At 35.7% G+C, this 25,350-nt stretch overlaps 2 protein-coding genes across 3 annotated transcripts in view; one reads left to right on the top strand and one right to left on the bottom strand.

Moving 5' to 3' along the window:
* The window catches only part of LOC134657460 (uncharacterized), a 29,897-nt gene extending 12,104 nt beyond the window's left edge, over positions 1–17,793 (top strand). The window contains exons 14-32 of the mRNA XM_063513025.1: positions 124–288; positions 558–764; positions 1,066–1,270; positions 1,485–1,674; positions 1,997–2,174; positions 2,642–2,863; positions 3,078–3,245; positions 3,495–3,593; positions 4,221–4,292; positions 7,667–7,770; positions 7,878–7,927; positions 8,201–8,399; positions 8,700–8,915; positions 15,740–15,881; positions 15,970–16,114; positions 16,469–16,647; positions 16,863–17,084; positions 17,407–17,490; positions 17,566–17,793. Coding sequence (XP_063369095.1) covers positions 124–288; positions 558–764; positions 1,066–1,270; positions 1,485–1,674; positions 1,997–2,174; positions 2,642–2,863; positions 3,078–3,245; positions 3,495–3,593; positions 4,221–4,292; positions 7,667–7,770; positions 7,878–7,927; positions 8,201–8,399; positions 8,700–8,915; positions 15,740–15,881; positions 15,970–16,114; positions 16,469–16,647; positions 16,863–17,084; positions 17,407–17,490; positions 17,566–17,727 — 3,009 coding nt within the window. The 3' untranslated portion in view covers positions 17,728–17,793. The remainder of the gene's footprint in view (positions 1–123; positions 289–557; positions 765–1,065; positions 1,271–1,484; positions 1,675–1,996; positions 2,175–2,641; positions 2,864–3,077; positions 3,246–3,494; positions 3,594–4,220; positions 4,293–7,666; positions 7,771–7,877; positions 7,928–8,200; positions 8,400–8,699; positions 8,916–15,739; positions 15,882–15,969; positions 16,115–16,468; positions 16,648–16,862; positions 17,085–17,406; positions 17,491–17,565) is intronic.
* Positions 17,794–17,931: 138 nt separating this feature from the next.
* Positions 17,932–25,034, bottom strand: LOC134657444 (uncharacterized). Of its 2 annotated transcripts, none has more exons than XM_063513012.1 (5): positions 24,893–25,034; positions 24,230–24,528; positions 22,920–23,084; positions 21,528–21,667; positions 17,932–18,277 (listed from the first exon to the last, which is right to left on the bottom strand). In XM_063513012.1, exons 1-5 carry the CDS (start codon positions 24,990–24,992, stop codon positions 18,052–18,054), a joined length of 930 nt encoding a protein of 309 aa, XP_063369082.1. In that variant the 5' UTR covers positions 24,993–25,034; the 3' UTR covers positions 17,932–18,051. The 2 variants fall into 2 exon arrangements, with proteins under 2 accessions (XP_063369082.1, XP_063369074.1); XM_063513004.1 differs by having other exon boundaries at positions 17,939–18,283.
* Between the last annotated feature and the right edge of the window lie 316 nt (positions 25,035–25,350).

Genomic DNA, 25,350 nt, shown 5'->3' with positions numbered 1-25,350 from the left:
GTAATTAGTACCTACGGTGACATTTAAAAGAAGAAAGAAGTAAAATACAAAAAAAAAATCGTTATACGTCTTTTAATATCTTAATTTCATATTGTATTATTTATTTAAATGGAATATTTTCAGATAACGGTTTCAATGGCTCCAATGTTCACAATGTTTAACATTCCAATATTAGTGTTGGAAGTTTTTTGCTACATCGACCTGTACTTGATGTTCCATGTCGCTTACTACGGCTCTAAAAACCAACTGATTATTCATCCGTATTTAACTGCTAAAAACTATTTAAAGGTTGCATTTATATTTCATATACATAAGTATATACCTACCTATTCCTAATTGACTGAAAAAATCCATTCAAACGCTTGCGCATTATTCTGGCGTTGGCTCATAAAATAACCGCTTACCTTTTTGAGCATATTAGCACGCACACACATACGTTCCACACATATTCATTTTTTTTATATTGTTTATTTAACATAGGATTTTACCACAGACTATTTAACTAAGAAATTGATTAAGAAGTGAAAATTGAATAACACGTTGTAATATCATTTCAGAGGGCATTTATTATAGATTTTTTGACCTGCTGGCCGTGGTATGCACTCTGGGAAGGATTTATGCCTAAACACAATGAAGGTCATACCGCCGGTGAACATTACAGAAGCCCTCACATGTATCACTGTTTACTAAAAATGATCAACGTATTGCAAATTTATAAATTGTACGCTGTTTTCTGGACTGAATCAATAGGAGCATTGAAACGGGTAATATTTACCTCGATATACCTACTTAAGTTGGTTGAGATTTTATTTTGTTTGAATTATCATTACATTAACTAACAAACCAATAAAATATTCGTCGTCTTTGCGATTGAACCTGGTTTAGGTTATACATAATTATAGTACATACGTATTTTAAGATAGATGACTGTTTAAGAATGAGTAGGTACCTACTAGAGTCTGTGCGGAACGAGAAGAATCGTAGAATGTATTGGATCCCATACATTTCACGACTCTTCTCTTTCCGCACAGACTATACTTAATAGCTGGTATTTTTATGTTTCAGGCTTACGTCATGAGTGTAGTACAATTCATTCTATTAATGTTGTTCTTTTTAAACTTATACACCTCATTAATAATAATGATGTCCTGTCGTTTTGTCATAGCTTCGAATGCTCATGACTTTTCAGTTATATTAAAAAATCTGACGCTGAAAGGGCCACTCTTAGATACCGTATTCTACCCGGGAGGAAACATGATATGTAAAAAAGGTTAGTCTAGTTTGTTTCTGAAAAGTTAAACTAACAGCCAATAAATCGTAATACTAAATACATTTTTCTTTAGCTTTTACTAAAAACTTTTCATTACTATCATAAAGCTATTTATTTTAAGAGCATTATTATGTTCTAAGATGCATTGTTTTCAATAAAAATAAAATAACAAGTCGGTAACAAAATAAAGAAATAATGTCAAAAATATTTACAGGGTCTTGGATAGATAATGCGAGAGATATTGTAATCTCAGATCACATATCGCCCAAAACAGCGATTTTACTGGGCTATTACTGGACTGCTTCGACTTTCAGTGGGGCCGGTTTTGGAGACATCACGCCCCAGGACACTACCAACATGATCATGTCCATATGCATATCAATACACGGTGTTTTGTTCTTTGGGTATGTAACTGTGTAATAGAATCATCAAAACAATTAAGTAGGTGTTTACCCCTGTATAGATGTTTGTAAATATCTTTATTGACTATACCACTAACAAAACCTCTTTCAACTGCTCAACTCTTAAGTAAGTGGAAGATGTCACTTAAAGACTCTTAAGGGCTAGGTTTGCCTACGGTCGAATATTGTGTGTTCAGTACCTATATGTCTCTAGTGTTGTACGATAAACTGCATGCATATAAAAAAATCTAATATTTTATGTGACCTGAGACTTCTGAGAACTAAGATGAAGGTGTATAAAGGTACGTTTTTTATTCTATTTTAGATACGTTTACGCACGGATTGCGTCTCTAAAAGCCATGGCGGACCAGATGGTAACAAAGTTTCAAGAAAACTTAAAACAATTAGAATTTTTCTTAACGAGAGAAAAAGTACCCACGGTATTAAAACAAAATGTGATGGAGCACTGGAAATATCAATGGAAACGAACTGGCGGTTGGTCCGTAAGTAATCGAGGAAACTCCTATAGTAGTGATATCTGTATTTTTTATGGTTACTGGTGCATTTACTCTCGGAAACAAACATTTGATAAAGCGGAACAGCTGACGAAGACCATGTAATGATAGTCGTACGATGACACTGTTGAATCCTTTGTTTTTTTTTGTTTAAAAGTAAGTTTGAAGTTATTTTCCGAACATAGAAAATAATTGATACATCACGGTATCGTGATTATTTTTGTCTCCCGGGATAAAATCAAATTAGTGCATCAAATAACAGCAAACACCGAATTACTTCATATTTTGTAATCTCACCTAAACTAATAATTTAATTAAAACTTGATACGACTAATGACATTCCAAATTAGTAGGCGCATTCCATTTTTAAAAGCAAGATGTTGCTATTTAGCATAAACAAACGGCGAGATGACTGTTAATTAGTTACAACACCGCATATATTTTATTGAAAACAGCACCAGACCATTCTGGGAAAACTGCATGCCAACCTGAACGAAGACGCAGTATTATACATGTATGAAAAGACACTGCAAGAGATACCTCTCTTTGAAGGTGTTGAATATTCATTTTTTAGAGCGTTTGCGAAGAAATTGAGTGAGCTGTATTTTCAGAAGAGATATATGGTTATACGGGCCAACGAAGTGATTAGCCACATGTACATAATTTATAGAGGAAAGGTAAAAAAATATTGCTATTTGATGACGCAATAACTTAATTTCAAAATACGTTAAAATTAGGAACACTTCGTCTACTTGGAATAACATCATTGAATAGAAGGATAACATATTTTTATAAAATTAACGTATAATTTATTTAAATGCTATATGTTTTGACCAAATAGGATCACTATTTGATTTATACGCAGCATCATTTTTTATTACGTTGATTTAGGTGGACATTATATCAGAACATAATGAAGTGGAGGCCTGTATGGGACCTGGTGGGATCTTCGGCAATATACGAGGGGCCTCTATGTATCTAACTATGTCCAATGTTGTCGCCTCAAGAAATATTGATTTGCTACGCATTGATGGCGTAGAGTTCTATGCCCTTTTAAAGGTGAGTTTTCAATTAAATTACACAGATGTCACACTGTATCTCATAAGTAATATTAATCAGAGGCGCTCTTTTTAAAAGCTTTTATTTAACTTGCAATGTTTGTTCGGATCAAATCTAGCAAGCTAAACTAGACCCACTTCCCATTCATTATTCGATTGAGCTGAAACTTCACAGTTTTGTCACTTAGGCTTCACAGTTTTGAATTTTAATAACCCTTATTACGTACTTGTTTAACAAAATTTGTTCCAGAGTTATCCATCAGTGTTGCAAAAAGTAAAGAATTCAGTTGACAACGCGCCGAAAGATTACGTTTTGCCTTCAATGGTGACAGTAAAATCCAGCTTACATGTGAGCTTTTAAACTACCTTACATGCTTATATATAAAAAATATGTAATTACACTTATGAAAAACTTGGGTGCAGTGCAAGATGGTAACAAAGTGGGAAATGGTGAAAAATGCGAATATTCCAATTTAGTAAAAAAGACAAGAATAGAATACATAAGAGATTGTTATAGTTTGCTGATTTCACGGTGAAAGGGTGCAAATGGACCAATTTACAGGTTTTTGCTATTGTACCTACTGTCCTGTGAGTCAGGGACTCAGGGGATAACGATACCACAAATAGTTAAAAAAAATGATGTATACTTGGTCAACCAGATCTTGACAGTAGAAAAAAGCGGCAAATTGGAAAAATGTAGGCGCGAAGGGATATCGTACCATAGACAATTTGAATTTCGCGCCTTTCTTTACTGACAAGATTTGGTTGACCAGCTATATATACTTAACACGCATCTGTCATGTCATAATTAGAACATAGACCAGGGGTCACCAAATGGCGGACCTATTTTTTTTTTGCTTATTTAATAAACTCTAGGAGAAACGGACCGCGATGCATACCTATTCTTACTAGGCAACGCACATAAATGTTGCTCCACCTTTTAAATGTTTTTTTTTTAATTGTGGTTTTAAACCAGGTTCACAGGCCGAGTACAATGCCAGATAGTTCTGACGAAGAGGACCATGACGATCTCGACGTGTTTATGGAAGTAAGATAGAACCAGTCATGATTTGAACCATCTGTAGAATCTAACGTTTCACCTGTAGTGTTTCTTAAGGACCTTAAATTAACCTTAATATATCCAAACATAACATAACCAAGTGAATGGCTCATTCGGCCATTATCTATCTATCTATATATATAAATGCACGTGTCCTGACTGATTGACTGACTGACTGACTGACTGACTGACTCATCAACGCAGAGCCGAAACTACAAACTCTAGAAAGTTGAAATTTGGACACTAGGTTGCATTTATAAAATGTATAAGAGCTAAGAAGCGATTTTGAGAAATTCAACCCCTAAGGGGGTTAAAAAGGGGATGAAAGGTTGTATGGGGTGCAAGTTTTATTTTAAGCTAGGAATTTGAAACTTTGTAAAAATGTACTATATTAAAAAACAAGAAAACTAATTTCTGCGTTTTCGAAAATTCATCCCCCAAGGTGGTGAAAAAGGGGTTGAAAGTTTGTATGGAGATCAAATATTTTTGTGAGTGTTGGACTTAAAACTTTGTATATGGGGATATTATTATAAGACGGGAAAAGTAATTTCAGCGTTTTTGAAAATTCATCCCCTAACAGGGTTAAAAAGGGGTTGAAAGTTTGAACCCATTACAAATGCTTTGAAACTTCTTAGAAAGACATAATAGCCGATGACAAAAAAAAAGGAATTGCGACGTTTTAGGTAATTCAACCCCTAAGGGGGTAAAAAAGGGGATGAAACTTTGTCCTGGGGTGCAAATTTTATTTTAAGCTAGGACCTTGAAACTTCGTAAAAAGGTATTAAATTAAAAAACAAGAAAACTTATTTCTGCGTTTTCGAAAATTCATCCCCCAAGGTGGTGAAAAAGGGGTTGAAAGTTTGTATGGAGATCAAATATTTTTGTGAGTGTTGGACTTGAAACTTTGTATATGGGGATATTATTATAAGACGGGAAAAGTAATTTCAGCGTTTTTAAAAATTCATCCCCCAAGGTGGTGAAAAAGGGGATGAAAGTTTGTATGGAGATCAAATATTTTTGTGAGTGTTGGACTTGAAACTTTGTATATGGGGATATTATTATAAGATGGGAAAAGTAATTTCAGCGTTTTTGAAAATTCATCCCCTAACAGGGTTAAAAAGGGGTTGAAAGTTTGAATCCATTAAAAATGCTTTGAAACTTCTTAGAAAGACATAATAGCCGATGACAAAAAACAGGAATTGCGACGTTTTAGGTAATTCAACCCCTAAGGAGGTAAAAAAGGAGATGAAACTTTGTCCTGGGGTGCAAATTTTATTTTAAGCTAGGACCTTAAAACTTCGTAAAAAGGTAATTAATTTAAAAACAAGAAAACTAATTTCAGCGTTTTTAAAACTTCTTCCCCCGAGGTGGTAAAAACGGGGTTGAAAGTTTGTACGGAGATCAAATATTTTTGAGAGTACGGGACTTGAATCTTTGTATTTGGGGATATTATTAGAAGACAGGAAAAGTTATTTCAGCGTTTTGTAAAATTCATCCCCTAACAGGGTTAAAAGGGGGATGAAAGTTTGTATGGAGTTCAAATTTTATTTTAAGTTAGGAACTTGAAACTTCGTAAAAATATATGTTATTAAAATACAAGAAAACTAATTTCAGCGTTTTTGAATTATCATCCCCTAAGGTGGTAAAAAGGGGGTTGAAAGTTTGTATGGATATCAAACATTTTTTCGAACGCGGGACTTGAATCTTTGTATTTCGGGATATTATTAAAATACAGGAAAAATAATTTCAGCGTTTTGTAAAATTCATCCCCCAACAGGATTAAAAAGGGGTTGAAAGTTTTAATCCATTACAAATGCTTTGAAACTTTTTAGAAAGGCATAATAGCCGATTACAAGAAAGTAATTGCTATTTTTTGGAAATTCAACCCCTAAGGGGGATAAAAAGAGGATGAAAGTTCGTCTTAGGGTGCAAATTTTATTTTAAGCTAGGAACTTGAAACTTTGCAAAAAGGTATTAAATTAAGATACAAGAAAACTAATTTCAGCGTTTTTGAAAATTCATCCCCTAAGGTGGTGAAAAAGGGGTTGGAAGTTTGTATGGATATAAAAACATTTTTTCGAACGCTCGACTTGAATCTTTCTATTTGGGGATATTATTAGAAGACAGGAAAAGTTATTTTAGCGTTTTGTAAAATTAATCCCCTAACAGGGTTAAAACAGGGGGTTGAAAGTTTGTATAGGGTTCAAATTTTATTTAAAGCTACAAACTTGAAACTTCGTAAAAATGTATTTTATCAAAAGAGAAGAAAACTAATTTCAGAGATTTTGATAATTCATCCCCCGAGGTGGTGAAAAAGGGGTTGAAAATTTGTTTGGAGGCCAAACATTTTTTTGAGTGCGGGACTTGAATCGTTGTATAAAGGCATATTATTAGAATACAAGAAAAATAATTTCAGCTTTTAAAAAATCATCCCCTAAAATGATTAAAAAGGGGTTGAAAGTTTGTATAGGGTTCAAATTTTATTTAAAGCTAGGAACTTCAAACTTCGTAAATAGGTAGTTAGGTAGTAGGTTTTATTAAATAGAGGACATGAAAATCTTCTAAGGGGGTTTAGAGGGATTATATCGAGGACAATTTTATTCAGTTAGGGGCTTGAAACTTCGTAGGTTGTGAAAGACAAAGTCTCATGCGTTGTATAATATTAATAATTAACAAATGATTAACCGTCCTACCGCAATCACTTGCTGCACAATGTTCTAAGCTAATGTAGAAATATATAACCACCAATATACAAATCCACGCGTACGAAGTCGCGGGCAACAGCTAGTGTATTCTAAAGCTGTCGTTTCGGTTTTCGAGTCATTTCATTCGGATTCTAGTGATTTGGTTTGTTTACATTATTTTAAGGGCCTATTGGAGTAGACTAAAGCCGCTTGAGTTGTCTATCATGATTTTATTTATTGAGCTATAGGTACTTAATCAAATTGATTGCTTAGCAATTTTTTAACATTAACTATTAACAATACCCTAATAACTAACTATAGCCAATTGTGTAAGTAGGTACGCTCAATGATATCTATTTTGGCAAACAAAAAAAACCCACAATTAGTTTGATTATTCCTCGAATTCTAGCCTTCACTACCTAAGCTATACCTACCTGCAGATGTAGTGAATAATCCTTTACCATCATATTTTCACGGAAACGCACAAACGTGTTATACTATATTTCAGTCAGTCTCAGTACAAAAAGTACTGAGGTTAAATTATAAGTGAAGTAGGGTGACAAATACGAACATTTCCGAGAAAATACGACGGCAAAGGATTGTTCACTACACATATTCTGTAGGTACGTTGTAGGTACTTAACTGAAGAATACACTCATAGTTATATTTGCTTTTTAGAGCCCGCAGAGAAGCATAGCCGAATCGCATGGATCACGATCTATCACTTCGGCGGGGAATGTGGAATATGTATCAGCTATCTTTTTACTGTTTAAACCCCACAGGTAATACCTATAAGCATATGAAGCAATAGCTTTGTATGGCAAATCCTAAATGTAACAAAGTATAGACATATTTACCTGATTGTAACATAGGTGGGTATTATTTACAGATGGTTTCGAAGTAGCGTCATACCGGACTGCAAATGGATACAATTCATGGGTATGTTCACTCATTTACTCAGTAGGCAATAGGCATCGTAAGTAAACGGTCCGGCAAATTTATTTAGGTACGTTTACTCGTAATAAGCTTATAAAAGTCGTATCAAGTTTCCTGTGTATACATAAATTGTCAGGGTAATTTTCGCCAATGGCTTAACACTTAATGTTATCAAAAAAATACGTGTTTTTATTTATTTTACAACTATGTCTTATGAATGCTAGCTAAGTTCTGTACTTATAATTTTATTCTAATGCTGTATCTTTACGGTTTCAGAGTATTTCATCAGTTTCTTGTCTTACATAGATTTCATGACTCTAGTTTATCAATTGGCATTCCAATCAGTGCCATATTTTTACCATATTTGTATTATAACAGACGTAATTTTTTTGTACAAACTGTTCTTGGACATACACACTGGTTACATGAACCGGTATGGAGAATATGTATTAAACCCAAAGAGAGTAAGACAACTGTAAGTTCCTTTTTATCTACAACAAGCAGCTCTTGATTGACCATGATTCTCATTAATAACTCGCAGCGTATATTAAAAGGTTTTTAGACTTGCTAGCTATTTTTTGCGAGGCTGAACTATATTCTAAACTAAACTAATAGAAAAATCACTGACTGCTGCGCTGTACATATTTCCTTTATTTCAAAATGTATGATTGGTATTGATATCCCTATCCTTTGGAGTTATTTGTATCTTTAGGCGGACTATGCAGAGAAAACCAAGTAGACTAGATATTATTTTTATTTTTACGGTTTATTTCAGGTTCTTCTCGAGAAGATTTCAAAGAAGACGCGATTTTTTGGCTAACTTGCCTATATCATACGTTGTTTTTGCGATAAATTATTTGAATTGCGGAATAAAAATGATTTTCTTCTCCTATCTGCGAACGCCTCAACTCTCGAGGATATCATATTTATTTACTAACAGAACCCACAGGAAAGTAAACATAGGCTCGGCAAATCTCTTTATTAAGCTAGCGTAAGTACTTTATTACTTCGAAACCGAGTCTTTCATATCATTACAAGTCATCAAGTTAATTATACCTAAGCAGGGTTCCCAACACCCAAAACGATAAAAAAAATCTCTTTCAAAGGTGAGAGTCAGGATGGCGGGTGTATGTAAACAAAAATAAACAAAAAGCATACCATATTTTAGTACCTAATTTGTACTATTTGGTACCTCATATACAAAAATTAGTACCTCACGGTATTTAAAGTTATCAGCAAAAAACGTTACACCCGCCAACCTGACAGTCAGAATGGCGGGTGTATTTTATTACGCTATGATCCCGCGATTATTGATAAATTCTATAAAAGCCAAATTTTAGTACCTTTTTAGTACTTTCATATTCAATTATAAATTGAGCCATTTTATTTGTGGTTTCCGAGTTATACTCATTTTACATTTTGCATTGCTATTAAAAAAATTCAGGCGCTTTAATTTTTCACCGTATTGATATCGTTTTTAAGAAAAAACGCTACGCTACAACTATTTTTATTACGCCAGGATTTAGTACCTTTCATGATTAATCTGTTACCCTTTCACGGGTAATCTGTTAGGTTCAATTAACTATGAAAATTACGTCTTACAAATGGCCAGGCGCCATGTCAAAGGATTCTTCCTAAGAAGAAATTCCGCTCTTCGTTGTGCATGTAATTGTGTACATAATACCTACTCTTAAGTAGGTACATGGTGATTAATCAAATAAGAAGAGTGGAGATCGAGGGGGGGAGGCCTTTGCCCAGCAGTGGGACACTGTAATTGTATAGGCTTATAATAATAAAAATAATAGGCCCATCTAGTGCGCGGCAAGTCCCCACCTGCCTCGATAACTTGTGAACACATTGTTATGGCAGGTGTCCGTACGTCTTTGTAATAACCCAGTCTCATAGTCCACCCAAACTTCAATCCATAGATCGGTATACTGTTCTCTTTTTCTACAATAGTCCCAATGCCTCTGTCTATTGTTGCACCTGTGAACGGGTTCCAGCAGGCGTTCTACATGACATAAAAGCTCTCCAAGGGGCCTCTACGTGTTGGATCTGCGTCCCCACGCAAGCCTATCAATAAACCGGGATTATAGGCCCGTGATATCCAAGGAGATACAAAAATAATAATATTTATAATAATACACTAACTATCCGTCCTGAGCAATTTCTATTTCGTTAATGTCTGCCCTATTATTGGGCACATTAATGTGCAATTGTTTTACAAGGGGCAAAGTTGTTGTTTAATATCCTCGTGCTAATATTGATACACGAGTAAGTGAAAGTTTCAAAAATAGAACCATGAGCGTAGCGCGTGGTTCTAAAGTACAGGAATCTTGAAAGTAGCGAGGGTTTCAACTACAACGCATGAGGCTTAAAAAAACTTTGCTACCAAATGAAACACAATTTCTTTCCACACCAACGCGAGGAAAATACTTAAACAATTTGAAATCAAATTAAATAAACGAATGCTGTAATTATTAGTGGCTTTTGTTCACTAAGTATTATACATTAATTAAATTTACAGAAATAGGCATGCACGTCATGCTCGGCGTTTTGGCACTTTTATATGCAATTATGATTATGGTAAGTCAGGATTATGATAATCATATTGATCATATGACCAGTCGATAGAGTGTGTGCAGAAGAGTCGTGGAATGTAAGGCATATTTATACGAGTATAAATATTTTTTTCATTTTTATTTTCAAGGCAGCCCATACATTTCACGACTCTTCTCTTTCCGCACAGACTCTATTAATCTTTACAAGAAATTATAATTTTCACACTCGACTTAAAATAATAATTATTGTTGAACTTTTTTAAGGATGCACATGTTTAGCGGTATTTTTTTAACACCATTTCATGATAAAAACAAAGGTGTGTTACTAGTAGATTGTTAACCAAGGGATGAAAGGCACTCATTTCTGCCGAGGTAGTTTGGTGCTCGAACGCAGTGAGTGCTGATATGATGCCTTTCACTCGAGTTAAACACTCTACTTTTCATTTCGAATACGAGGAAAGTAAAATACGTGTTTTATTAAAACATGACTAAGTATAAAATTATATATTAAATCTTGAGGGTACTTATTACAATTACCTCACAATTTAGGCAAAAGTATCGTTATTTATGGAATGGGGAGTTAAATATCAGAATGAAAATTGTATAACAAATCCATTTAAACTCAAATTTCAATTGCTTATCGTTAAAATTTTAACATAGTCTTATTTGCAACTTAACGTAACATGCTCTACGTAGTACGTAGTGCAGAAACGTATCATCAACACCTTTTAGAACAACATTCTATCAGAGCATAAGAAATATATTTCCATCCATTTTGATCCTGATTTCGGTTTTAAGTTTCGTTATTTAGATTTACTTATTTCCATCCGCTCTAAAGGAAAATTAAAGACACAAAAGGCGCTAATAGGGTTCAGTAATGAAATTTATAATGGTACATTACGAAAATCTTGCACAAACACGGCTTGCACGTTTTTATTTAGATAAAATAACGACATTTGAAAAAGTAGTCGATATAAAACAGTCAATCACCGATAGGTTATTAATCTAATATCTATACTTAATATACCTCCCTGGCAACGGAAATGCACTTATTTTTTGGCCAACCTGTATACCTAGCTAGTGTGAATCATTAAGTTGACGAAGAAGAAAGTTTGTCAAGGAAATGCTTGCGTAGCATAGGTACGCTTGAATGTGAATTTGGTCTGCGCTTACCTGATAGAGAGTGGGAGAACGTTCCAAAGTCTGATAGCCTATGCCTGTACATTAGGGTGGGCCGATATTGTATGAAAAGATATTTTTTTGCGTAAATCGTACCTGGGGGGGTCTAAAAAGTTGCTATTTTGTTTAAGCTCTTATATTCAGTTAAAAAAATGTTGATTCGTTATATGATTTAGCCCTCTACAGCTGCTCAAAGTTTAAAATTATTGAAATATTCGACGTCAGTTTCGTGTATGATTATTTATATTTTTTTGTAGTACTAAATAATAAAAACCACATGTATTGTATAAAACATAGTCTAATTATTTATAAATAAGCCATTTTTGTTACAAAATAAATGCATAATGTCGAAAGTTTTAGTGTTGAAAAACTTGAATTTTAACTAAATTAGCAGTTGTATTGTGCCTTATTGTCAAAAGATGGCATTACAGATCTGGATTTCAGTTTGGTCCGAATAAGTCCATCCCGTGCATTTTTTGAAGCCACCGTAATCGATGCTTCCGTTACAAGTTGTATGCACCGTTCTACTGCTTGCGTGTGACAGGGAAACTTAGAGAAAACGACATCTCGAGCTAGCGAGACGTCATCTATCATCTTCTGCAAATCCTCCTCAGACACATGGCTCATAATCGGCGGAGGTGTAACTTGACACTCAGCCCAGATTATCATGTCTATATAATCAGTTGCATTAAAATTGAGCTGAGGCAATTTAAACACTCTGACAGAACCAGTGATTGGCTGTCGTCTTGCTTGTAAAATTTTTCTTAGAGCAAGTTCTCTCACAGATTTTCTCTCATCCGATATCATAGCCACCAGTATGTTTTCAGGGTGAGCAAAAAAAGCATTCCTCTGGATTACTGGATCAATAATAGACCTCACATCGTCACCGAATGATCTAGTTAAACGTATTAAATTAAATACGTGGTGGGCTCCATAAATACACGACGATTTTTTCTTTATTTCAAACCAGACCGGTGCGTACACTTTGACAATGTATTCTGTTAGAATTTTCAATTTATTCGACGGTTTCTCACATCCAATATAATATCGTAATATACGATTTGCTGTGGTAAGCCAACGAGAATGAGCCATCTTTCCAGGTTGTCTATTTGCGAGTTCTGCACTACAAGTTCCCGTCGACACAGCACAACACATTTCGTACAAATACTTTTGGTCCGTACTTAAAGATTTTAGGACATTTTGGTCTATATCAGTAATACCACTAGTAATAGCTGCGTACTTTTTTACACGCAGTTTATCACAGGTTTCTAGAGCTTTTCCTATGGGCCCCGAGTACTCTCTAGGTCCACTTGTGCCTCCATCCAGCTGACAAAATAAGTGTCGTAAAGGCAACTCATTGGCATGGAGTTGGCATACAAGCCACTGTAATGGTTTTTGCAACTTCAACTCAGTTAATCTAATAACTCCTGCTTTCCACCCAGTATTCGTGGCAGTCCCATCACAACCTATACATTTTAATTCATTTAAGTCGATTTCGTGGCTTTGACAGTATTCAACGATTGAATTGCAAATTTCTTTGCCAGTTCCTGTTCGTGGTGTCGTGTGTCCTAAGTATAAAGAGCCTGGTTCACTTATAAGCGATATATGTTCTTCCACAGTAAGTCTACGATAGGAGCGACCATTCGAATTTTCGATAAGCAAGGTTTTGTCCTTCCTGCCGTCAAAATAAATCGCTTCCAATTGATCATGACTCATATTCTCCTGCAAGTTACATCTTTCGTTATTTCGAGCCCGCCATAGTTTGTTTTTATCCACTACTAAGTTTTTGTCGTCGTGAGATATAAGTCCTACGTCTTGCAGCACAGCAGTTGCGATTGCAGCTCCGGATCGATTTGAAATTCCGTACCGATCACACGTCTTCGCCAGTTCTGGCAATCTTAGGGTGTTATAAGGTGTATCAGTCTTCGGCAGTGATATTACAGATGGAGTATCTATGATGGCATTCGAATCAGTATGTGAAGCAAGCGAAGTACGTGCTATTTTTCGGTTGGAGCTTAGACCTGGTTGAGAGTTATAAAAATCCATCATACGGTTCTGCAACTTTTGCTGTCTTTCAATTTTTGAGCAATTTTTTTGAGTCTGAATTTTGTCTACACCAGCTATAATCATTTGTCTGTGAGATCGTTGATCTAGTAGAAATTTTTGTTCGATGACTGGTACTTTATTTTGTTTAGCACAGGAACAATAATCGGTCCTCAGTACAATCGTGCACTTGCAAGCTGCAATGTCGAAAAGTTGCGTTAAACAGCCGTTTTTAAAGCTCGTCAACTTATCCCTATAGTTGTCGTTTATTTTACTTTTAGGGTACCGTATTACCTTTAAGTATTCGTCGTAATACTTTTTTAACAACTCCTTTATTCTCTTGGGACTTACAGTAGGAATAGAAGCGGAAGCCCAGATCTTCTCGATGTCGCAGCTCACACAAGCAAAAACATGGGTTATTGACGGTTGTTTTCCGGAATTAAGATCTTGCATACGGTGTCTTACGATAAGTATATACTTAATAGTGTCTGATATCGTCGGTAAAAGTTTCACGTTAAGATCTGAAGGTGGTCCAAACAAAGGGCAAGTAACTTCACTTCGTGTTTTGACGGTAGATTGCTTAGCACTCATATTTATGAACAAAACTTGAATAAAGTTGAATTATTATAGGGTTTTCTAAATGTTTAATAAGATTTTCACTTGGTTTTATTTATTTTTACTTAAAAACTATTAATGAGTTATGAAAACAACTATTTGACAAATTTATGAACAAATTGGCGGGTAACGCGAAAATTGAGTTGACAGTTTTGACGCAAGAAAGCTTACTTTTGTCTATGATTTAAAAAAAAGACCATTGTAATGTACGTTCCGATACTCGCAATGAATGAATAAACTATAAAATTAAATAAAAAAGCTTTCGGACACATTTTAGATACAAAAATAAAAACGTCGAAAAATATATAATTTAGAAATATTGAAGCCATGGTAGAGGGCTAAAAGTTATATAGGTTTTTTTTTTGATTATTTTTCTGATGCTAAACAGACCAAAACGCAACTTTTTAAACGTACCCAGCATTAAAAATATTATTTTTACAAAATCGACCCACCCTACTGTACATGTACCTACATACTATGCCTTAAACAGTTTTTTGAAAAAAAAAATCACTATAGCCTAGTTCGGACTATATTAGTCGAGTGGCGAGTATTTTAGTTAACTAAAATCGGTCAGCTAAACTAAAATCGTTCGCACTACAGATGAGGCCACAATGAAGAGCGGAATTTCTTAGGAAGAATCCTTTGACATGGCGCCTGGCCATTTGTAAGACGTAATTTTCATAGTTAATTGAACCTAACAGATTAACCGTGAAAGGGTAACAGATTAATCATGAAAGGTACTAAATCCTGGCGTAATAAAAATAGTTGTAGCGTAGCGTTTTTTCTTAAAAACGATATCGATACGGTGAAAAATTAAAGCGCCTGAATTTTTTTAATAGCAATGCAAAGTGTAAAATGAGTATAACTCGGAAACCACAAATAAAATGGCTCAATTTATAATTGAATATGAAAGTACTAAAAAGGTACTAAAATTTGGCTTTTATAGAATTTATCAATAATCGCGGGATCATAGCATAATAAAATACACCCGCCATTCTGACTGTCAGGTTGGCGGGTGTAACGTTTTTTGCTGATAACTTTAAATACCGTGAGGTACTAATTTTTTTATATGAGGTACCAAATAGTACAAATTAGGTACTAAAATATGGTATGCTTTTTGTTTAATTTTATTTACATACACCCGCCATTCTGACTCTCACTTTCAAAGCTATTAATAATATAGCCTACGTGTGTCACTCACGTCGTACCTAAAAACGAACCGATTGACTCATCAGTTTCCAAATCGACTAAGAGTTTTGTCGCTACTATGTAACGCATGACTTTAACGTACCCACATACATACCTTATCCCCCTTTTTCATAAAACTTCACAAGCCTCAATTCGTACGTATTTATATTTTATTCCTTTTTACAAATATGTACATACGTCAAAACTTCATTAAATGTTACTTTCTCAGGGCGATTGGTACTTGGGCATCGATTTTGTCGCATATAAACGCATGTTTGTTCTTCAAGCTGTCATGCCTGACCCCTCTACAATGTACATCGTCTAACTGGATGGCTAAGCCAGAACTCAATTTACGACCTAAATACTACCAGGCGAGTTCATCCTTAAGTTTGGTTTCATGGATATATGATATATAATTTTTAAACAATGTACTAAATACAATGTTATCTACATTTTCAGAAGGACTATTTTTCGTTATACATAGCATCGCTATGGTATATGATAAATTTACTAACTATCGCCGGAACTGGTGACGTGTCTTCTCGTAATGCGTTTGAAATGGTTGAAACAATCGTTATCATTGTTATTATTAAGTTCTGTACAGGTATGAGCAAAATAATTTTTCAGATTTTCCCTCACTACTTACTCTATTTGCATTGAACTCCCTGTATAATTGTCAAGTCAAGTTTTACTTAATTTTATGAAATATCTGCATATTAACTTCATAGCTATTTTTAAACGTAACTACATATCCAGCAACATTCAACACCAATTCTTTAATACTTTAAATCTCCTAGCACGCGGACGGTCGCACTGACGGTCAGACGGACGTGACAAAACTATAACGGATTCGTTTTGAAAAGGGGACCCTCAAAATGATGACAATCATGTTTATTCCAAAATTTTGCAATACCTATGCAGATAACAAACATTGTAGGTGTTTTATTTAAAATTGCAGGCCTTCTAATATCAGAAATGTCAGCTATGATATCAGCTCATTCGTCATCTCGAATCGACTACGATTACGGCATAAACGAACTTCGAGACGGTTTGCGCGACATGGACCTGAGTGACCATCAGATGAACAAGATGTGGGACTATGTTAGAGAGCTTTGGAATAGGCAGCAGGGCAGGCAGGTATGTTGAGTCTTAAGGTGACAGTCCATATCCAACCGCAGCTGCACTACTGTTCATTTTACTATGGAAATTGACAGTAACTGCGACGCGTTCAGTACCAGTAGTGCAGCTGCGGTCAGAAATGGAATGTTACCCTTATAGAAATGAGATACCGAACAATTGTTAGTACGGAAAAGATTAAAGTGTGAGTTATGCAGTTGGTTTTATTATTTCAGATGCCCGAACTAGTTTACGAGCTGCCTTTTCGCCTTCGCTGCCAAGTCATGCAAGCGGTATACGGCTCACACATCAGAGAATCGGTTATATTTAGTAGAACCGATGCTGATTTTAGGAGGATGCTAGCTATGTGGATAAACCACTGCGTGTTCTTCCCCGGAAACTATATAGTGCAGTGTGGTGATTCCGACCAATGCATTTACTTCATACATCGAGGAGAGGTCAACTGTTACTTTACCCCCTTATTCATAAAATTTTGCAAACTTCTGTTAAATTTTGTCTATTTCTAAAAAACCAAATGTCAAAATGATGTACTAACATGAAATGATGGAGATGTAGGGAAAAACGCCATCAGATATAAGGGCATTTCTTCCTGTATTTAAGCATACTATTATTGTGCACTAAGTACCATCGTCAAAACAATTACCTCATGATTTTTTAACCATATTGCAACGAAATAAGGCCAACCTGTGTTATTGCATTCTATTGTAATGTTAAATATTCCTACATAGTTGAGATTTCATTTATAAATATTTATTTTAGGTGGAGGTTTTGACTGTGCATCCGAATTTGACCGAGTCTATTTATGACATTTTAGGACCTGAAGATTGTTTTGGTTTAGCCCAAGTAAGTATTTTTTCTGCGAAGCCCCATTAATGGATTTTTCTGAATACACCCTAATCTTTTTTTTTCCTTTATCAGGGTCTTTTCGTTGGCGTGTCACACCACTTCTCATTCCGCGCAAGAACCGTTGTCGATATTGTATACCTCAAGTTAGAACAATGGAAATATTTGTTGGATTTCTATCCAAAATCTGCTAAAATGGTTCAAAAGAAAGTTCAAAATGTATATTTAGCGATATGAGCTAAGAATATGTAGGAAATTATTCTATTAGTAATTTAGAAATATAGATATACGTAAATTGCTAAATTCTTTATTATTTATCATTATGAAATCATTAATGGAACATAATGTATTTTTGTACTTTACATTTCTGAATATGTCACAAAATACCTAAGTAAGTAAACCTTAGATGTTGCAAGCGAACATCAATAATAACACTTACAACAAATCAGAGTAACAAACAACAAATTGAAATGTCGAATCAACATAAGTAGCCCTTCTAAACGATAATTTTAAAGGAGAAGTTCCCAATATTTAGAAAGAAATAAGCAAATATACCAGACTTTAGTTCCTCTTCCTCTTCCGCGTGACTCTTCGTGGTTCTTCAGAAATAGGTTCTTGCGATAGTTCATCCAGCACATCTTGAGATATCTCAGGCAACAAGCCTTGAGAAAGCTCAGGGAACAAGCTTTGTGTCTGCTCTTGGGTCAAGTCATGCGTGGGTTCCGCGATGGTGTCGTAAGCGGCGGACTGCTGGCTGGATTGGTCCAATACTTGAGTCTGGGTAAGCCTGGAACTGTTTAAATAAACTTTTCACACTTCGCGCAAGTAAATTCGTAATGTTTCGTATTAAATTGTACATTGGGCAGGCTGGGAAATGGCTAGTCATGGCTGATAACTTCGCTTCATCCGCAGAGGCATTTATAGTGCTTTTCTTCAAACATACGAGAAAGAAAAGTACCTATACCTAATAATAAATAATTTAAATGTTTTTATATTTTAATGTATATAATCATTTATTTACAAACAAGATATATACAGTGTATTACTAAAAGAAATTAAAAACTAGCTTAAATCTAAATTTTATATTTTAATTTTATATGCATATTGTAAAAAAAGCGCTGGTGGCCTAGCGGTAAGAGCGTGCGTCTTTCAATCCGGAGGTCGCGGGTTCGAACCCCGGCTCGCACCAATGAGTTTTTCGGAACTTATGTACGAAATATCATTTGATATTTACCAGTCGGGAACCGGAAACCGGACTAATCCCAATACGGGCCTAGTTTACCCTCTGGGTTGGAAGGTCAGATGGCAGTCGCTTTCGTAAAAACTAAAACTAGTGCCCACGCCAATTACTGGGATTAGTTGCCAAGCGGACCCCAGGCTCCCATGAGCCGTGGCAAAATGGCCGGGACAACGCGAGGAAGATGATGATATGCATATTGTAAAAATCCTAACAGAAGAAAAATAAATAAAGGAAATAATAATTTAAGTATCAGACATCATTCGACACCTTCACCACAGGACTTGACGGGGCGGAAACACGTAAAAAATCATTTCAGTGTCATGACATGACTGTACACTCATTAAAGTGTAAGTTCCCTAGTACAGGAAAATATTTTGGCGTAACATGGCAACGTGGTACAAAAGTTGTTATTACTGGAATTGACAAGCACCTGTACATGACACGATACACCAGCATTTTGAACGTTCCGTCATCGAACTGAAATTCGGTCTATCTGCTGTCAATTTGACGCCGCGGGGTGAGGTAATTCAATTAAGGTTAGGGGCGGGGTGGTGCGTGGCGTCTATAAAATTTAAAGGGATAAGGGTAACAGAATAAGGGCCAGTTGCATCAACCACACTTGGCCGACTGATCAACATCACTCAACAGAGTTTCCGTACAATAAAATTTAGCGTGGTGCAACCGACCCTAGGGTGCGTCGATTACCTGTTGTTGATTAACTTGTGCAATCTGGTAATTAAGAAATAGTTATTTTCGATACAAGTGCGAAAAAGAGGAAATTCGAAACGAGTGGCGATAAATTAAAACACGACCGAAGGGAGTGTTTTAAATCGACACGAGTTGCGAATTACCTATTCGCACGTGTATCGAACAACGTTTTACAGTACATATAGCACTTTAAAGTTTCAACATACGCACGAAAAGTGCTATTTTACGCACTAGTGCGGAAAAGTAGCCCCATATGTACTGTAATAGTTATTTACGATACAAGTGCGGAAAAGAGGAAATTCGAAACGAGTGGCGATAAAATAAAAAACACGACCGAAGTGAGTGTTTTAAATCGTCACGAGTTGCGAATTACCTATTCGCACGTGTATATATATCGTACGTTTCACAGTACATATGGCCCTTTAAACTTTAGACATACGCACGGAAAGTGCTCATTTCCGCACTAGTTCGGGAAAGTAGCATCATATGTATTGTAATAGTTATTTTCGATACAAGTGCGAAAAAGAGGAAATTCGAAACGAGTGGCGATAAATTAAAACACGACCGAAGGGAGTGTTTTAAATCGACACGAGTTGCGAATTACCTATTCGCACGTGTATCGAACAACGTTTTACAGTACATATGCCCCTTTAAATATTTGACATAGCAACGAAAAGTGCTTATTTACGCACTAGTGCGGGAAAGTAGCACCATATGTACTGTAAAATAGATTTTATTGGTAATATGTGATCTACTAACAACGCCATCTATATTCATTAATCTAAAACCTGGATGACTTGCGCGGTGTAGAAAAATGTAGTCCATAGGTGTTGAGATATGCGATCAATTAGATAGTTTAAGTTCTCAGTGCACCCGATAGTGAGCGCTGTATTAAACTTGCAATGATTAAGACTAGTTTTTAGGTACAGTCAAGAGTAAAATATGGGTCCATATAACTTACTCAAAAATATGTCCCATAATTCTTAACAGTTCTGTACAGGTAACAAGAGCTAGGTATGTACATAATGGGATATATTTTTGAGTATGATTAGTGCACCCATATTTTTACACTTAACTGTACTATACATACTTCACTTTCTTAAAATAGACGAATGGAAGCATATGCTGATTTGTCTGTGTACTTTATGCTTTGTAGCAAATATCAATGAGCCAATATTTGGATAAAGTCACAGAATAAATAATAGTACTAAGTACAGAAGACTCACTCTTTAACAAAACGCGTCTGTTACGATCAATAGAGATATGGCCGCTAGGTGGCGACAGCGCCACGCGCGGCTTATGGCTTTCCCCAAAATTGGGGCCGAACGGATGTACTTTTAGCTACCTGTAGCAAGGCGACGAAATCGCGGAGTGAGACACGCCTGATAAAGTGTAAGTAAGTACAGTTAGCATCATCCTGAGGGATCCAGCCAGTGGCTAGTTTAACCCAGTGCCCCGGATCCGTACGAAACAAAGTACGAGTAAGAAGGACATACGAAAAAAAGCGGCCAAGTGCGAGTCGGACTCGCCCATGAAGGGTTCCGTATTTAGGCGATTTATGACGTATAAAAAAAAACTACTTACTAGATCTCGTTCAAACCAATTTTCGGTGGAAGTTTACATGGTAATGTACATCATATATTTTTTTTAGTTTTATCATTCTCTTATTTTAGAAGTTACAGGGGGGGGGACACACATTTTACCACTTTGGAAGTGTCTCTCGCGCAAACTATCCAGTTTAGAAAAAAATGATATTAGAAACCTCAATATCATTTTTGAAGACCTATCCATAGATACCCCACACGTATGGGTTTGATGAAAAAAAAATTTTTGATTTTCAGTTCGAAGTATGGGGAACCCCAAAAATGTATTGTTTGTTTTCTATTTTTGTGTGAAAATCTTAATGCGGTTCACAGAATACATCTACTTACCAAGTTTCAACAGTATAGTTCTTATAGTTTCGGAGAAAAGTGGCTGTGACATACGGACGGACAGACAGACGGACAGACGGACAGACAGACAGACAGACATGACGAATCTATAAGGGTTCCGTTTTTTGCCATTTGGCTACGGAACCCTAAAAACGTACCTATCTGCATTCAGCCTGTCCAACTGAGATTGATCGAAGTCTGCTTTGCAGCACGGCCACTTGTTCACTTGCTGTAAATACCGATTAAGGCATTTCGTGTGCACCGCTCTTCCACATGCGGGTACTGGGCAATTATAACCCTGAAATAATAAATTGGGTCAAATTTAAATAAAATTCCGGGCGCTAGCGCATTTCACTTAGGATGTAGGTAAGTATGATTACATATCAAGGACAATGTGTGGGTAGGTACCATTGACTTATATCTCAGGACTGGCCTTACGTGCACTAAAAATGGTACTAGTTCAGCGGTGTTACTCACGAATTCGAGCCAATTGTGTAGTCTAACGCAACTACTTGATGCGAACTCATCCACCAATCGCATTGCAGCGTTTTCACACCGCTGTACTGGCCCCATTCATGCTCCATTCTTATTGCCCGTAAGGCTAGTCCTGAGATATATATATGTCAATGGTAGGTACACAGGTTTCAGTTTTGGTGACTGCTGTAAATGGGTATTTTTTCTGAGATTATGGTATTAAGTATTACCAGTCAACATATCAAAAATAAATGCTTTGATAAATAATAGTATTTTATGCAACCGTTGTTTAAGAGGGGTCAAAAAAGGCGAGTGGCGTGAGTAACAATTTGAGGCGAAGCCGAAAATTGTTAATAAAGACGCCACGAGTATTTTTTGACTCAGTTAAACAACGTTGCATACAATACTTTTTCTACGACCAAGCACTTACTTCGAAAAAAATTTTTTAAATTTAACAAATATTTTTCATTCATTCTTTCTTCTTCTCTCATTCTTCATTCTTTAAACAAGTGGAATCCGGCCGGTTGGTCAGCGACACCTTCTTGTAACTCATGAGGCCCTGGTACTTGCTCTTAGTTAAATTACAATTTTGGATAGTGTTTTTTCTCGATTTTGGCCACAGTAGCCTATGGAGACTAACAAGCAACGCTAAGTGGTGTACGTAGTCTATGGATCTTGCTATATTACGGGTGTCACATGCACGTTTCTGACTTCTGAAGCAATTTTATTGTTTCTACTATAGAACCTAATGAATATTTTGTAAATTGGCAGCAATGCACTTAGTACTCATCTGTCAGAGATGACAATTAAAATTAGGTTGGCAACAATGTATTTCATACAATATTTTTTTAAGTGGTGATTACACGAAGTATCGTAAAAGTACCAAAAAGATACTGCGTGTATGCACAAATACTTTTTTGGGGAATAGACTAAAGACTTGTCTTGACAACTATAACATAGGGGTTTAAAGGTGTGTGTACGACCTTTTAAATGACAAATAAAGGTACGGGAGTAGAAAAAGTAACATAGCTACTTATCAAAATTCTTAGGTATACCATGCCCAAATATGTACCTACCCTGAAGACAATTTTCTTGCACAGAAAGCATTCTTCAATGGCATCTGACATATTTTCCCGAAGATAGCTCTCAAACTCGTGGATAGCCCTAACTCCCAGAACATAATTGTTATTATTCTGATCTTTGTCCAAATAGCGCATGCGGCACCAAGTATCGAGTAGTTTCTGGAACATAGTTAAATAATCAATTAGTTCATGTTTTACTTCATGTTGTTGACAAAAATGCCAAATTAAATATTATGGGGCATAAATAAATAAATAAATTCCGTGCTTCGAATGTGACAGGTAAACGAGATGGCGCTGTAACGGTTGCGGTAACTTGTGATTGTCAATAGTTGACGTTTGACAATTCAGTGACCGCAAAACACATGGCGCAGTACAGCATCAAACTAAGCGCCACGTTTTTTTCTTAGACTTTACCTCTATTACAATCAATTCTCTTTGGTAACCAAACAATGTGAAGTTCAACTGCGATACAAAAGAACTATTAAATAATCTGTGATACAACTTTTAAAAAGTAAACACAGAGTCAGATTTAGGAGCCTATTCTTTTTTTGGTAGTTGGTTAATAATATACAATCAACATTAGTGTTAAAACCACTTTTTATCACCTAGTTCAGCCTAGTTGGTACCTAATCATTGCCTACAAAACCGTTGGACTTGGGTTTGAATCCTCATAATCATTTATTTGTATGATAAGCATACCAAGTTACAGATACAGTGTAAACTCTATATAGCGACACTCAAGGGACCAGACACTTTTTGACGTTATGGAGAGTGAAACGTTATATTGAGTGACGTTATAAGAAGTTTACACTGTACTTATTTTCGGTATGACCACCAGCCTTACTGAACTAGGTGTAGGTTATCTGTCTGTTAGGCTATCCTAAAATTGTATATTATTTAATATTGTAACATTCCAATAAGGTCTAGTTTCCCCTCTGGGTTGGAAGGTTGCAAGGTCAACTTGCTCCCACGAGCGATGGCAAAAAGCCAAGATGATGCAAGGACGATGATGATTCAATATTGCTACATTAATACAATACTATAAATTAGGTCAATGTGTCTAATTCCGTCAGAGGCTATTTCGTCCACGAGCATATATTTCTTTGATTTTCAATTGTAGGAAAAAAAACCATTTGCTTTTGATTGTTGTAATTAAAAGCAATCGCTGCTTTGTCGATGAATTTATAAATTTTTCAGTTTTTTGTTTGAGAAAAATGCTATGGACAGGCCCAATAACAGAATTAGCCACATTGACCTTAATCAAGTTTTGAAATACAAGGAAGAAGAATAATAAATGTACACACCTGTCCATCTGTTTTAGTAAAGGAAGATTTTAATCTATTCACCAAATTCATGGCATGAATCCCAGTGATCTGTCTTGTTTCTGTGCTCATTATCTCCTCAATCAAAAGCCTGTAGTACTCTAGTTCTGTTGCAGAAAAAATATTCTGCGCTTTGGATGCTGAATCATGACCAAGTGACATGAATATGACTACTCGCTCGTTTGTAAGTTCATCGTCAGCTATTTTAATTTGCTGTTGTAGTGCTCTTATCTCATCATTTATGTCTTTTACCAGGTCTTCTATTGTTGCTTCATTATTTTCTGTAATAAAAAATGTTGAACAAGTTATGTCATTGACCATACAGGCATCAACTCGTCACATCAAAAGTTTGTTCTAACCGGTTATAGTGCCAAAAGCTAAATTATTTGTTTTAATCCGTCACAAGTAAATTTAGTTCTATTCGCCCAAAGACTCCATGTTTTTAAGAAGACGAATAAAAGCTGCTAAGACAATTTTGATTAGTCTGAAAGGAATAACATAACAAAATTGACCTCCTCTCCTATATATAGGTCTCTGAGCGGCTAGCTGTAGCCTGCTTTATTCGGTTACAAATGTAAAGCTAAGCAGCATTCTCGCATGTCGTAACTTTCAAATTGAATATGATACGCTATGAAAGATACATACCATTAAATTTGTTCACTACTTGCTGAGTTTCATGAAAAGTAAGCACTCCTCGGCTGGCTATGGTTCTTAGTAAGAACCTATGCACCCTGCCGTAGGCCATACTGAACTTCAGGACTCCTAAAGAAATGATGCGAAGATTATTAGGATTAATTATAGATTTTCCGGACCAATAAATACATTAAGCAAATTTAATCTTTACCAATTTGTTATGCTCAGTACTTCAATGCAAGAAATACAAATATGTTTTTGATTTAGCATCTAACTCAAAGATCTAACTCGGCGGGCAATTTGACACTAACACTAACACTGAAATGCAAAGAGTAAAGTAAGTATATAGGTAAAGAGAGCCCTCTTGAAGCATTTTATGGAAACTCATTTGAAAGAGCCATCTCTGATTCTCCGCCGATACTAAGTATGTTTGTGTGCGTGCACAACTACATATGCATCCATACGTGTAC

Source organism: Cydia amplana, chromosome 2 (genome assembly GCF_948474715.1).
Source record: "Cydia amplana chromosome 2, ilCydAmpl1.1, whole genome shotgun sequence".
Classification (NCBI taxonomy): domain Eukaryota; kingdom Metazoa; phylum Arthropoda; class Insecta; order Lepidoptera; family Tortricidae; genus Cydia; species Cydia amplana.
This window is presented reverse-complemented; position numbering and strand designations above follow the sequence as displayed.